The sequence below is a fragment of the Micropterus salmoides genome, unplaced genomic scaffold (assembly GCF_014851395.1).
Source record: "Micropterus salmoides isolate LMB-PRFRI ecotype aquatic unplaced genomic scaffold, ASM1485139v1 Ms_hic_scaffold_2, whole genome shotgun sequence".
NCBI lineage: Eukaryota > Metazoa > Chordata > Actinopteri > Centrarchiformes > Centrarchidae > Micropterus > Micropterus salmoides.
The window spans coordinates 20,807,606-20,822,913 of NW_024041150.1; the positions used below are offsets into that span (position 1 = coordinate 20,807,606).

Sequence of the window (15,308 nt, forward strand, 5' to 3'; positions counted from 1 at the left end):
AGCATTTTTATTTATTTATATTTTTTTTTAATTAGTCAAATTGGACCAGGGTTTTGCCTTCGGCAAAGAAAGCAAAGGGGAGGGCTGGTGTTCTGTGCTGTGTTGTTCTTGCCCGTCACACATAAGTGTGCACACACTCAGACAAACTCGGTGCTGCTTTTAATTTTGCCACTTATGAGTTTCAAATCAAATTGCCCTCTACCCTGATGTACGCACGCGCACACACAGATACACACGCCCGCTCTGTTGCTCTTCTTCATCTCCTCTGGTCATTGCATCACTCAGGTGATGTCTGCTGTCTTAAGCTCAAGTTGCAAGAGAAAATAGGAACTCTTTTCGCACATAGAACACCACACAAACCAGTCATTTGATCCTATTGTTGAAATTATCCTGTTAACAAATTGTGGCAGAGACATGACAAAAATAACATCAACACTTACTCGCACACATTAGGAAACAAGGTCATTCAGCCATGCAAACACAGGCGGCAGACACATGCAAGCACACATGCCAAGCACCAGCCCCTTTCAGGTCACTGTTTAGGTTCTTGCCTCACAGACATCGAACAGTGGGTACATCCACTGTGATGAGAATCAGAGGTAAACTACCTGTCCCATCTAGCCTGGGACATCCTTGGGATCCTCCAGTAAAAACTTGATAGTGGGAGGAGGAGGTCTGGGCTACCATGTTTTACCTGTTGCCACCATCACCCAGTTAAAGTTGATGTAGGGATGGATGTTTTGTTTTGCGGGTTCATGTTTTCCAGTTTACTGTTGTCTTTTCTTCCACTCATCTGTATTTTTCTAAGTTTAATTAGCTATGTTCAGTTGCAGGTCGCTGCCAGCTCATTTCTTTGCTTTGCTGCTAAATTAGTGTTGAACTCAGCTGCAGGCAGCGGTGAAAGAGTCTTGTAATGTTTTACATTACTCCCTGAAACCAGCAGATATGGTTCATAATAACAAAGCATCAGAATCATAATCCATTAGACACCTTTTAGTTCTTTGTCTACCACTCTGTTTTCTGTCACTTCAGCTCTTTGCTATTCTGCGTTTCATATGAAATCTTTTATTTACTCTTGTCTTTCTGTTTTTTATAAATGCATCTCCATCTATTCCTGGAACTATTGATTGCTTTCCTCAGATTGCTTCTCTTTTCACACCCTATCTTTTCTCTGTTTTATATGTTGTTTTTAATTACCTCAAGAAGGGTTACTGCACCCTTCTAATCAACTCCACTGACTGAGAAGTAAACAACTTCATTTTTGCCACACAGACTAAAGCGTCTTTGACTCGCCAGTTTGCCTAGAGCTTAAAACATCTTCACATTTCTATCCCATTTTAAAGGAATCCAAAGAACTTAGCGTTTCTTTCTTGATATAGTCATCATATTCCCCAAATTCCTAATAGTGCGGATTTAAATAGCACTTAACTCTCTTGAATCTGTTTTAGGCACTTCGTGATGTACAAAACTACAATGACACAGGCAAATGTCATACTGTAAATTATTTTGACACCTATGCCTATATTATGTGCTTTTGTGGAAAACGCATGTAAAGTACATCTCTAAACACACATGCACACAAACACGACTCGCAACTTACTCCTTACTTGTGTTAATGAGTCCGTCTCTGTTCCATACATGTAATTTTTATTATTTATATCAAGTCCAGATAACAATATTGACTTTGGCAAAATGAAATAAAAACAGAAAGGAAACAACAGTAATGGTTAAACGTCATTATTCTTAATGTATTTGGCTCTGTTTTATAGGCATTTGTTTGTGTGTCTGTCTTTTGGGGTGTGTGTGTGTGTGCTAGTTTGTGTTTTCTGCTGTGTATGCTTCTTCAATATCTGTTTTAATCTTTGTGTCTGCCTATGATTATATAATGAACATTTTTCTGTTCTAATCATGAAGATTTTTTGTCTAAAACAAAAAATCACACATTTCATATTTTGTATTTGATCCTAACATCATTCCCCAGAAAACTTTGAAAAACAGAAACACATGGTGCGACAAGTAACATCATTTTATATATATATATATATACTATATATATGTACTTGAAATTTTCTCTTTTCATTTTTTTGTCTTTGATAGGAGTTTTTAAGAGTCTCTGTGGTTTGTGCCAGTGGATCAGTCGTCCCATTATACGTTTTACAAAGTCTTCCAGTGAAGAGTTTATATTGTCAGTGTCTTCCATAGTGGTTCTGTCTTTTTTTTTTTTTTTAAACTGCTTTCTTTCTAAAAACATTCACTGTTTGGATTTAATGCAAATCCATGTGGCACAAAGGAGTCTGAAGTCACAAAAAATTATTTTTAAATTTGGATTGCCACTTAATGGTTTGCAGCTTTCTGACCATGGGAATAGTGATTTATTCTTGTTTTGGTGATGTCTTTCAGCATTTCGCTCTTACGTCACTTTTGGTGAACCTTAAGACCACCACAAATCCAAAATGTTTAGACTTATTCCGTTGCACCATGTCCAGAATGCGCTAAACCTTACTTACCACAAATGGAGTCTGGTTGACTGGATTGCCCCTCCAAACATTCATATACATGTGCACATACAAACACATACAGGAACACATACATACATCCTGTCCCTGATCCATCAACGCATGCACAATTATGCATTCATTCATTTGTTCGGTCCATTATCATCCAACATCAAATATGATCTTGTCTTTCAGAAATGCACACGCGCACGTTTCATCATACACCCCTCGTCCTCCATTTTGTAATCCATATCGACTCCATTGTAATCCTAATGTCTTTCTTTTAATAAAGTCTCTGCTCCACTTGCTCTTTACAGCCTGCATCGATTGATCATGTCCAATGCACCCGGCCCTGTATTTATGCTCCCATAATCCGCAGGCACGGCAAGCCAAAATCATTGTCCAAGCCACAGAGGACACATAAAAGTCACATTCATTGTGTTTTGGAAAAGAGTTTCAACATGGCCATCAGTGTGGGATTCAAAAAACAAGAAAAGAAAATAGGACTATGCCATCCAAATCTTTTTCAGTGAAGAGCGTTCCTCCAGTATTACCGGTTGTGATGTTTTTCTTCATCCAGTGTAAACTGTTGTGGTGTCGTGGGGGCTGAGGCCCTGGCGAGTTGAAGTGTTCGCAAGAGTCGGGTTCTATTAGTGTATAGGCTTTACTGAGATCCACACTGAGCTCACACCATTTTTGTCTGTGCTATATATCCTTGGATCTGTTGCTCTGTTGATGTTTTACCCTTTTTGATTACGTCTCTCCCTCAGTATATAGATCATTCTTTTAATTCATTTTTCTGAATTTTGTTTTTAGTACTTTTTTCTTTATATATCCTGGAATGAGCCTGAGCTCAACCTTGAGTATTTAAAATTAATTTCAAACTTTCACCCATTTCTCCCACGCTTGCCCTTTTTCCTTTCACATCTCCCTTCCCATTTACTTTTCCAGACGCTCTTTAGGTCAGCTATAAAGAGCCTCTTAAAAATCTTCACCTCGCTTCCAGGTATGTTTTCTCCTCTCCTCTGTTTTTCTTGACTTCTCCCAGAGCAAATCAGGGAGCTGCACAAGTGAGACTCAAGTGAATTACTCTTCTCCCTTCCACTGAACTCTCAACTTTTCCTTCCTCATCTGCACTTTTCTGCACCCTCAATTTGTCCCCTGACTCCACCTCTTTGCCCTCCTCAAATCAAGATCCCATTCAAACTGTCCTCTCACAGCCCCCCTACACCACACTTTCCTCCAGTTCTTCAGCACTTCTCCCGTCTTTTCCCTTTTCCCTCCCCCTGTCTTTTACACTGCTTGCTTTCCCAGTTGTGATCCCAGTGTTAGAGTTGGAGTTGGTGGTGTTATAAGCATGGATATATCCCCGTTGGAACTCACAGCGTGTCCCAAAGCCCCCGGCACTTTCGACCTCGTCGCTGGCCGTTGAAGATGTTGTACTGGTTGTGGAGGCGCACTGCACCAGCATTCCATGAAGCGACTGGCTCCGCCTTGTCCAGATCACGCTCAGCCGCTTAGCATAACTGACAGCACCATAGCGCTTGGCAACAGTCGCTGCAGCATCAGTCGCTAGGGCAACAGAGGAGCCCATATCCAGCGAGTGCCGCCGTTTGCTAACTGTCCCGCAAGCAGGGCTTAGAGGGGATAGAGGGCTCTGATAAGCCTGTGAGGAGTTCCATTTGTCCCTGCCTCGGGGAGTGATTCTCCAGTCCAACAACTCTGAGTCTCTCAAAGGTGCAGCCAGAGAGAAACTGGCGCGATTGGTCAGTTCTCTCTCCAGATGGGGTTTTGGGCGGTCCCTGGAGCGTGATTGACGGGGCAGGGTGGATGGTGGGGAAGGGGAGTAGTAGAGTGGAGTTCTGTCACTTTCAAGGCTGTATGGCGGCGCCTTCTCCAGCTTCCTTTGCCTTACTACCAATGCCATCGCACCTCCTGCCCCCGTTGTTGTGGAAACTACCCCTCCAGCTGAAAGAAACTGCTCCAGGTTGACTTTAGGCTTGGGCCTGGGCTTTGGAGGGAGTTTTGGAGGCAGAGAGGAAGCAGAATCAGCCGCTTCCTTGTCCTTGTCCTTCTCCCCTCCTCTCTTGGAAGGCAGACCATTGGGCAGGACCACCATCATCATGTCCCCGGAACCATTTGATTGGTAGCACCCACTACTGTTTCCCCCTTTGTCCCCACTCCCAACGCCTCCACCCTGACAGCAGGCCCCGCCTCCTGCCTCAGTGTTGCTGTTGTGACAAATCATGTGATCGCCGTGATTACAGACACGGTGACGAACCATAAGAGCCACAGTGAACACGAGTAGAGTGACAACAACAACACCGCCAACCAATATCGTGAGTGTCCCGCCCAGGAAATGTGCTTGGAGAGAGCGGCATGCTGGGTAAACATCCTTGGTGGAGAACGTGGTGCAGCCCAGGACTTTTGTTGCCGCTAATGATGTGATTGTGTCATCAAAAATGGCCAACACACACAGGTTATAGTCCACACCGGAGACCAAGTTCTTCAGCAGGAAACGGTCGCTGGTCGATGGTAGAATTCTAAAGAGGGATAAAAGAAAAAACAATAGAGGTCAGTCAAATAAACAGTGTGCGCAAGATTTGTAGTGAAACGTGAAATATATTCAGTAACTCTGAGCCTAGCCTGAATATCTAGACTATTGAGGAACTAAGTAGAGAGGAGAAAGAAGGGTTGAATACGAATAGAAGCAGAGGAAAGGAGGGGCAAAAGGATGGTTGGAAGCAGTGCAGGAGTGGATACTGCAGTAGGGGGAGAGAGGGAAAATGAAGCTATTGATGGAGAGCGCGCCCAGGGAACATGAAAAGAGAACTCTGTCTGCTCATTTAGAGTGCAGGGGGGTGTGCACGTGTGCATGCTCGTACTTGAATCCCTGCGAGAAGCAAACGTCAAGCCATTTTGTGGGACCTCACGTTTAAAAGAAGAGGCCATTTTAGGTTTAACGGTCAGGGCCAGGATCACCCTAAAGATGGGACATATTGGCAGTTTATAGAAAAGGAATGTGTGGATGGATGGATTGTCATCAGAAGTGAAGGGTGTGTTATATTTTGACTGCAAATGTGCTCCTGCATGTGTCTGTAATGGGTGAGTGCTTGCGTGGGATAATAAAGAGAGAAGTGCTTTGAATGTGTCCTCATTTTAAGTGTTCGAGCAGCCTTTAGTGCTAACAAACGGGGGAGAGGTGAACAATAGAGAGCCGGAGAGAGGGGAGAAAACAATGAAATGTGGTGGTGATAAGAACAGAGGGGCACAGGCTCTACAAAAGTTGTATGTGCTTGTCTCAGTGTATGCACGCGGTCATGGTTGTTATGTTTGTATTTATGACATACTGGAATAAAAGTCTGTGTATTTTTATGTTGGTGGGTCTGTGTGTGTGACATGCTAGGGTAAAGTGTGTGTGGGAGACTGTAGCACAGCTCAAGTGTCTGTTGCTGATGGGTATGACTTTGCCCTCTGCTGTCCAACCTTGTTGTGTGGGCAGGTGTGTCTTTGTGCATCTTTGTGTTGCTGCCATGAATATTTTGTTACCGATTTCTTTTTTATTTTTTTTTTTCCTCTCCTGCATTCGGTTTCTCCAATTCCCTTTTTTTCTCTCCCTTTTCTTGCTACATCAAAGGGTTTATTTGTATCGTCTGTTGCTAACCATTCCAGCTCCCTTCAGACTTGAGCTACATCCTATAAATGCCATCTAGTGTGACTCAGACACCGGGGGAGCCAATGCAGAAGGCCCTTAACCTTAGTCTGTTTAAAATGCACTCAATAAAGACACCAAGGACGGCAACAATTTAGCCTACTTGTGTTTTTCTTTAGTGTTTAATTGGTTGTAATTTAGCTGCTGTTACATAAGCACAAATGAAATCCGTCTGATTGACAGTTCTCACAAACATATTAAGTTTATTCAGTCTCAAAGAAATTATGGAGCTGCATGTCTTGAATAATGCCAAGTTAGCCATGAAACAAAAGAGGGGGCCAACTTGATGCAAGACAGAGGGGCAGACTCATGGATTTGGGTTACAGTACTGCTACGTAGGAATATTGATCACTGATTTTCACTGCCTTCTCAGTGCTTAAAAGTGAACAAAATTGAAATTTTCTGAAAAAATGGCCAGAATATTAACTATCGCACAGGTATAATTTAGGATTAAAATGTTTTTTTGAAAAGAACGTGTTGCAAACTCAATCTCTTTTAGCAAATCTCCTAGACTAATTTGAATAGCAAGCACCAGCACAGAGATGCCTCCAAACCCCTAATTTCTAACAGATGCTCAATATGATCATGATGATGAAGGACAACGTATACTGTCTGACTCTCCAAGTCCAATCTGAAGAGACACATGGGGCATTCTCCTCCAAAATCAGCCTCATCCACTGGACGTTAGGTCGTTATAGATTGCTTTCTAACACTGTCACAAATTCAATAATTAACTTGTTGTTCACGCTGGAGCGGATTACGAACTGAGTTACCATGGCAAAGACTCATTTGCTCAACAGCGCAGTACTTCGAGTGAAAGTATCTCTTCATGCAATATCCACACTTTAAACACACCAGAATATCAGTCATCTTTCTTTCGAAGAGCAGATAGTGACATTAAAATCATCTAGTTGAATCACAAACAGATTCTAAGCAACATCAGGGCAATAACTAATTTTGGGAAAGAGAGGTTTTTGAGTAAGTACTGTATATTCCTAAAGCAAAGAGTAAAGCATCTTAAGAAGCATCTCACACCAGGGCATTGCAAATTGCCCCTGTAAGTCCATTAGTAAAGATTTCAATCTCAATCAGATTTCCCAATGAAATATGCAAGAAGCAGCACTGATGACACTACTGCTGTCTCTGTTTCTGAATAAAAAGCTGTGGTCAGATTATAGGCTTACAAAAGGCCTTAAGAAATATTACAGCAGTGTCATTTCATCCAGAGCATGTACGTGTCTGTGTAGAATTGACCGACCCTGCGAGGCAGAGACATTTGAGGAGTCGTGTCTTCGGCTGAGGGGCCAGTTCTCTGTAACAAAGGTTATTTTTAAATGTTTTTTTTTTTTCTTCTTTTGATTCACTGTCATGTTAATGCATACTTTGTCCTTTCTTTTCCCCTCTTTTCCCATGTCGCATGGCGTCTGTTTGATTAATATTGCTGCTATACTGTTGCGTGCTTTATTGGATTCAGCACTGAATAAGAAACTGCATTGCCAAAGCCTTCTACAAATAATATTTGTGCTGATTCCCTTTCTACTTCCTGATATATGGTTGCACTATGAATTATACTGCACCAGATGAATTTGTATGTATGTGGATTACCAGAAAACAACTAAATGCTTTTCGCAGTCTGTACTATGTCTGTCTGTCTGATAAACTGGGACACAGGATCAAACTATTCAGTCCTCCATTGTGTGACCATACACACAACACGCATACACACACCTTGAGTGAATCCTTGAGTCATTTTTATAATCCTGCCATTCAATACCCCTTCCTTTATTCACACTGTCCTCTATCCCTCCTCCCTCTATCCTTCTTTTCAGCTCTTTTTCGATCCTCCCCTCCCTCAATCCATCCCTTATTCTTTTTCCATCCATCCTTTATAAACAGATTTCCTTTTTTTTTGCTGATCAGTCCCTCACTCTTATCTCCTACATCCTCTGCCCTTTTCATTGCTTTGTAATTGCCCATCATTTCTTGATACCTTTTTACCATTTGACATACATTTTTAGTTATGTTCGTTCCCTCTGCACATCTATTCTCCTTTGTCTCTCTGTCTCTTTTACATCCTGTATTTCTGCAGCCAATGAGCTCTGCTAGCTGCAAATCCTTCGGCCTGACCTCCTAGCCTCTCTCATTTTCACAGCCACTGTACTATGTCTCTATTAGCCACAGCTATAACCGTGTACCATTATTTAGCATCCAAGGTCACCTCTCTTCACTACACTTCTTTTCATTACTTCCTGTTTACCAGCCTCTGCTCCTCCCTCATCCTCTGCCCTCGTATCTTCCTTTTCCCTGCCACCCTCATCAAATGTTTCTAGTCCTCCCCCTCTCCCTCCTCGTTCCCTCCCTTATGAGATCGTGCATCACCTCTCTAGTTGTTTTTACCACGTTGGCAGGGAAAGAAATACGCTAGCAAATTCACTGAAATATACATGGAAAGACCCGGACACATTCACAAATGCATGCATCTTTGATATGGTGATTCACTATTCCTCACTGCATTATGCATTTTTAACTATATTTTGATGCCTGTTGTCATATGTACCTGCAGATCTGCAGCTCTGTGGTATGCGTCCACTTCATGGACACATGAAATCATATTCACCTAAATCCTCACTGCTCCTGAGGCGGCGAATGTTCATGAATATAAAGTGCACCTCATATAACTTGGATTACTGGTCTGTAATAAAATGAATCGATTGATTGAATTGGTTATGTCCAATAGGCAGGGGTGGTGTTCTCATTACTATGCTTGTATTTGCAGACACCGGCATTGTGCTGTCACCTACCCCACCGTGTGTGTGTGTGCGTGTGTTTCTGTGCTTCTAATTATGTTTAAACCCTGCAAAGGCACGTGCATACACACAGATGCAGGGAGAAAGTGATGGAGACAAGGGAGTGCTTTGTTCAAGCTGGTGACACAGAAACGAGTAATTATTGGTACTCGAGAGAAAGAGAGGGAGAGGAAAAGAATGATAGCAAGGGGGCATAAAAGAGATGTAGAAACCTGCAACCCTTTTCCCATCTTTCTCTTCCCTTCTCTTCCACTTCTTTTCCCTTTTTATATTCTCTCCATCTACATAACCAGCTGTGGTGGTCTGACACCAGAATAGATTGGGCACAGAGAGCGAGAGAGAGAGAAAGAAACAAGGAAAAACAACAAAGCAATTATCTCTTCTGGCTGACATCTATACTGTACTTGTTTCCTTTTTCCCCATGTCATGTCTTTTGTTCATTTACCCTTTCCTCCATTTTTGGTGATTTGTGACTTGATTTGTTGGACTGTTTACTGTCTTGTTTGGTGTCTCCCTCAATTTTGTCTGATCTCTTCTGTCAATCTCCCCCCACCACCACCAGATTTTGTTTCATTCCTCCTTCTGTTATTCCTTCTCTCTCGGCTCTCCCTCTTTTGGCCTGATTTTTCCGTGCCGCCTTATTCAGTTGTTTTCTCTCTCATTCTTGCTCCTTTTTTTATGACCTCCTTCTGCCCAATCTCCCAGTATTTGTCTCTCTCTATAATTTATCCCTTGTTTTTCTTTATTTTATGTTTAGCCACAGAATGAAAGATAGTATGAATCTCATTGTCTGTCCCTCTCTACCTACCTACCTTACTCATTCTCCTACTTCTTCTGACCCTACAATATAATAGACATTGACATGTGTATTGAGTGCTGACCCTTCTCTTTTCCTTCCTTCCTCTGCCTATGATGTGAGTTGACACATGTATTGACACAGTAGTTTAACACTTAATTACATCCTCCCCTGGGGTACGACTCTCCACCCCAGTTTTGTCCCTCCCTTCCCTCCTCCCTTGTTCTCTCTCTGTCTCTTTGTGCCTCCTCACTGCCCCACTGTTAAAACGCTCCTTATCAATCCCTGTCTCAGCAAATGTACTTGTCTTGTTTCTCGTGATTTCTTGTATTGGTTACCAGGCTCACACAAGACTGAAATAGGATGCTGATATTAGTTTCACCAGCAATATCATATTGTACAATACAAACAGCCACATAGAACATGACAAGTGGAAGCTGTTTGGTGCAGCCAAGCAAATATCCTCTCTGTATAGCTTACATTTATAGACTAGGCTAGTTCATTACTTTGTGTCAAAAATTCATTTGCAAATGAGTGGTATTGCCATGCACCTAATTTTTAGGTTTGGTTTCTTTAATCTTTTCATTTCCTTTCCCTTTTGTGACTCATTACCCATACACTCTTCTGTCGGAGTCTCAGCATGTTCCTTTCCTACCGCTGTCAAACTCTCACCCTGTACATTTTGACCATGCGTACCTTTTCTGAGACTCTACTTTCATTATTCTCATTATGTCTTAAACTCTGCGTGACATTTCTCTCCAACTTCCTCCTCTTTCTGTCCCTGTGATCATTTCTGTTCGCATTAATTTCTGTGTCAAATTTGGCACTTTTGAGTGCCCAGCAGGGAAGGTCGATCCTGTTGTGACTGGGGAGAAATTGTGAAAATTGTCAAACGCCTGTACACCCCTGCCTGCACACTTGGAAGACTTCTGAACTTAATAAGAAGAAACTTTTGGCTCTGAAATGTGCATGTACAAATGCCCCCACTGATTTACCTCATGTACCAGTAATTCATAAAGTATTTAAACTTCTGTCCCAAAAGATTGACATTTTAGAAACCGGTTCATGTACAAACATAAGCAGCACAATAAAAAGCAGACTGTCTTTTTGTAATTCAGAGCTTTTGAATTATATATTTCTATTTCAGTATATACAGAGGTTGACATCAGTGGTACCTACAATGTACAATTTGATTAAATTAGTATGAAAATGTCCTGCAACAATAATATTGATGTGAATCTCTGAGTCGTGTGTTGCGCTATAAACTTGACTTCAGATAGTTTTTGAAATGAGTGAAGAGGTGATAATATAACTTGGGCTATTTTAAGGCAGTCTTTTGTGGTTTTGTCTTCCCAATATGTACACAGGGTGGGAAAACAAGAACACCTTACAGTATAATTCTGCACCATAACTACCACAGAATCAACATGCTTTTGTTTCAACAAAAACGTAACATTACCGGCTTCACTATGATTCATGTTTTGTAAGGCTAACGGGCTTTTGGATTGTGTCCAGCTCTTTTGTTCTGTGCTGGTTTACAACTGAGGTTTTCAACTTGTGACTTCATGCATGAAACTAGAAGTCTTCCTGAAAAGACATTGGATTTTGTAACAGATGGTACCACAGAGGTCACTTTACAAATGCTGCCTCATTAACATGGAGGGACATTCTTTCTCCTGTTCTTTGTCCTTCAGGTAGGCTGTACCCATGTGTGGGCAAGAAAGACATGCCAATTTGGTAATTGCCACCATTCAACTAGCAATCTTAGCAATAGTTGGCTGTTCTGTCGCTGCGGTTTTCAGATGTCTGAATGCCAGGATCAAGGACATTGTCTCACACTCAAATCAAAGTGTGGTACTGTAACACTGTGGCAAAGCTCCAGGAAGGAGGCTCTGTTGAAGGTGTCAGGGGAGCTGAGGGTGACACGGTGAGCGGTGCCCAGCGGATGCCACATAGACGACATCCCACCTGGCACTGTCACGCACGCCATCAGAATTAGACAAGCCGTGCTAAAATGGAGGCTGGTGTCGTCTAGCATGCAACTGAACTTCTTAAAAGATGATTAAATCTGGCAGCCACACAATGCGCTCTGTTATTCTGTAATCTATTTATATAAGGTGCATATATGTATGTAGACCACTTTTTGTGAGACTAGATATATATTTTTCTCTATCTTTCCTTGCCTTCCATTCTTAAATCCTCTGTGTTCCTCTTTCTCTGTCTCTCCCTCCTTCCCTCCCCTTTCTCAACTCAATTCAGCTGGGCTGCTGGGTTTTTTTTTTTTCTCCACCTGCCAAAGCACACATACAGCAGCGACAATAACAAAATATGAACACAAATCCCTGATAGAAAGCATGAAATCTCACTCATCCATTCTCTCTTTTTGAATTCATGAGCCAGACTCCCTTTGGCTGACTCTTTTCTTTGCAGCCTTGCTAGCTGGTGTGATATTGCATTTGGATAGCATGATAGAAATCTATACCCTGGCTGCAGGGTGATGATGCCCCCTTCTTTTTCCTCTTTATCTGTCCTTTGAGACTGATTTCCCGTTTGTCCACCCTCAAAGCCTTCAGACTTCCTGTCTCTTCTTTTAACCACCACCTTCTTTTTTCCAATTCAGATTATTTCTCAATTTCACCTTTAAGATAGCCACTATATTGCCATCTCCTTTGAGACAGTTCCCCCTCCCTCTGTTTTGTTGTTTGATTTGTTTTAGAGTTTAGTCAAACTTCAGATTGCTTACTCCCTCCTTGCTGAATTTCAGCATCTCTCCTGTGAGGCACGTTGTCTTGACTCAGTCTTTCTCGCTTATCTGTCCTATATTTTGCTTCTGTGTGACACTTGGTGTCTATCTGCAATTTCTTGTCTCAAGCTGCACAGCTGAGCTATCACCTATACTAGTGCTGCCGTTCCATTATTTCTTTAAAGTTTGTTCCTTCAGAGAAGTAGAATATACTAAACAGCCATACAATTGCATGCAATCCAATACGACAAACATGCAACAAATCCTACCATCATCAAGCTTCAGTTTTTGTTGCAAATTTGTCAAAGGTGTTTCACCTAGTAATGGACCGATTCGTCAGTTAGCCGAATAATCAGGCCAATATCTGCCATTTTGGGATAATCTGCATCGACCGATCCCTGCACTCACAAGGCTGATATCAATAAATGACAGGACATCTCATCCAAAACCATTACCGGCTAGCGTTAAATATATATTGTTATACTGTTGAGAATGTAGAGTGATGTCACTTCTGACAAACTGTACCCCACTCTCCCTTAAACACCGGTCACATTCTCAAATCTACAGCATCACCCAAAGTATTTTTCTATTTCATCAATGTATTAAACTTTCATCTAAAACAACAGGTTACTGGCTAAGATAACACATATATTAGATTGTACTTTGCATAACAATGGAATAATGGAATTATACATGACTTTTCTTTGTTTTGAAATATCAGCCATTAGTGCTGGACTCGAATATTCAACCGTTGGGTACACATTCGATTTTCAATTTTGAGATTCGAGTATTGGGGGGGGGGGGGGGTTCTCGCCTGACCTCCGCTGGCAGCAGTGAACGTTACGCTCCAGTTCACATCAAAGGGAAAACTAAATGAAACCCTCAGCTGTGTGGGAGCACTTTAAACTGAGCAGTAGTGGAAGTTACGGCGTTTATTAATTTTACAATTGCTTAATTTCATTACACATCAAAACAGTCAAATTTCCTACATTTTAAAATTAATCAGTAGCTAAACTGGAAACGAACAACATAATGAACACATCTAAATAATTATATGATGCCGGTTGTAGAAGAGCATTTAGTCGCTATAATAAAAGTTAAATGTGAAATTTGCATAATAACGTGTTAGATTTATCCTTCTTCTGCTGTTCTGTTCCATCTATGAAATACATAGTTTTAGCTCTTGAAATGGACAGCCTGCTTATCAACACACATTTAAACAATTGCCATGAAAAGCCCATATCAGTCGACCGCTAGTTTCAACTCCTGTGGCGCTGTAGATGATGTAGTCTCTGTGTCTCTCTAACTTGATATGCTTTGGTTTGTAGAGTTAATACACCTTTACTTGATGATGTTGAGTAGCAAGCCAGCTTCGCTATTATTAGTATTTTCCGTAGAGGAATAAACGCAGCTGAACAATGAGGGATCTGACATCTCATTCAGTTAATTCAGTTCAGTCGTGTAATTAGTTCTCCATGTGTAATTGCAACATATATGTCATGGGACTGTACAGAATCTACACTGGTCTGTTTTGATGTGGCATTTCAATGAGACTTATATTCACCTGTCCTTTCATCCACCCCACCCTCTCCCTAGCAGTTTATTGGAACGAACAACTGTATTTTTGTCCTTTCCTTCTCTTTCATTTATCCTAAATTTCTGTGGGCTCTTTCTCTCGTCACGCTTTTCTCTTTCACTTTGTGGCACTCCCAACTTCCACTCTTCCACTCTTCCCCTCCTCACACTTTCTTCCCTATTTCCATACCCAGGTGTATTTCTGTCATGTACACACGTTCTCTCTCACTCTGTCAGTGATGCATTTAAATACCTCCCTCTCCCCTCTCTCTCCCCACCCTTTCTTTCCTGCTTTTTCCTTGAGGACCGTTTGAGCCCACCCCTCTCTGCTTTCACCCATCCTTCTTTTATCTCCATCTCCCAAGGTGATTTTGGTGAAGCCTGTCTTTCCTGTTCTCCCTCAATCATTTTCCTCCCTCCTTCTGAAATTTGAGGCCTCATTCCTATCTTAAAATCCCCCCGTTCTTCCCTTCTGGCCCCATCCATCACTCAAACTATTAGTTTCTCCTCCCCCCATTTGTCTCTTTTCCCCATTTACCCTTGGCTTCCATCTTCCATTACTTCCCCTTAAACCTTTTGGTTATGCCTGCACACAGTTTTTCATATTCTCCAATCAGCCCGTCTTCCCTGTCCTCTTCCTGTCATATGATAGTTAGCTCTCTTCACCCCTCCTCAATACCACTAACAACTTAATACCATCTTATCTGAGGGAAACTTAGTGATGAGTGAAATCAAAAATCCAGAAACTCTTCTCCTCTTCCCAAAATCCATCTTGCTGTCACTGTTTCAGTTGTGTGGTAGAAACCACCACACACACAAATGTTCATCAGTCTACAGTTTTAAATTGCTAGCATAATTCATGTACTGTGCAGTAGTATGGTGCATGTAAGTGCTCAAAGTAGCTACAACACAAGTTCCACTGTCATATTAATCAAGGAAAGACTCCTATCTTGCGTCCATCCATCTCAGATTCATTTACTCCCCGTCTTCATTCTGACCTCCTGCTTCTGTTGATGTTAGCAGTTTTTGAGGGTATCAACAGTTTCACCGTACTAGCACAGAAGGTGTAAAATTTGTGATTCATCATTTTTCATGTAAAACGAAAAGGTTTGTTTTATAGGAAGGCTTTGATTTGTTCTTCCTTTTAATCTTTTTGGCTTTCTTTAGCTGTTACAAGAGT

General features: G+C 41.6%; 2 protein-coding genes across 8 annotated transcripts in view; one reads left to right on the forward strand and one right to left on the reverse strand.

The window, feature by feature from the left end:
• Positions 1-15,308, forward strand: part of pcxb (pyruvate carboxylase b) — a 309,482-nt gene that overhangs the window by 183,275 nt on the left and 110,899 nt on the right. The gene's annotated exons all lie outside the window — the stretch shown is intronic.
• LOC119912254 (leucine-rich repeat and fibronectin type-III domain-containing protein 4) overlaps positions 1,631-15,308 on the reverse strand; it is a 39,687-nt gene continuing 26,009 nt past the window's right edge. For both annotated transcript variants that reach the window (XM_038731355.1, XM_038731354.1), the window contains one exon: positions 1,631-5,038. In XM_038731355.1, the coding sequence (XP_038587283.1) occupies positions 3,721-5,038 (1,318 nt within the window). In that variant the 3' untranslated portion in view covers positions 1,631-3,720. The remainder of the gene's footprint in view (positions 5,039-15,308) is intronic.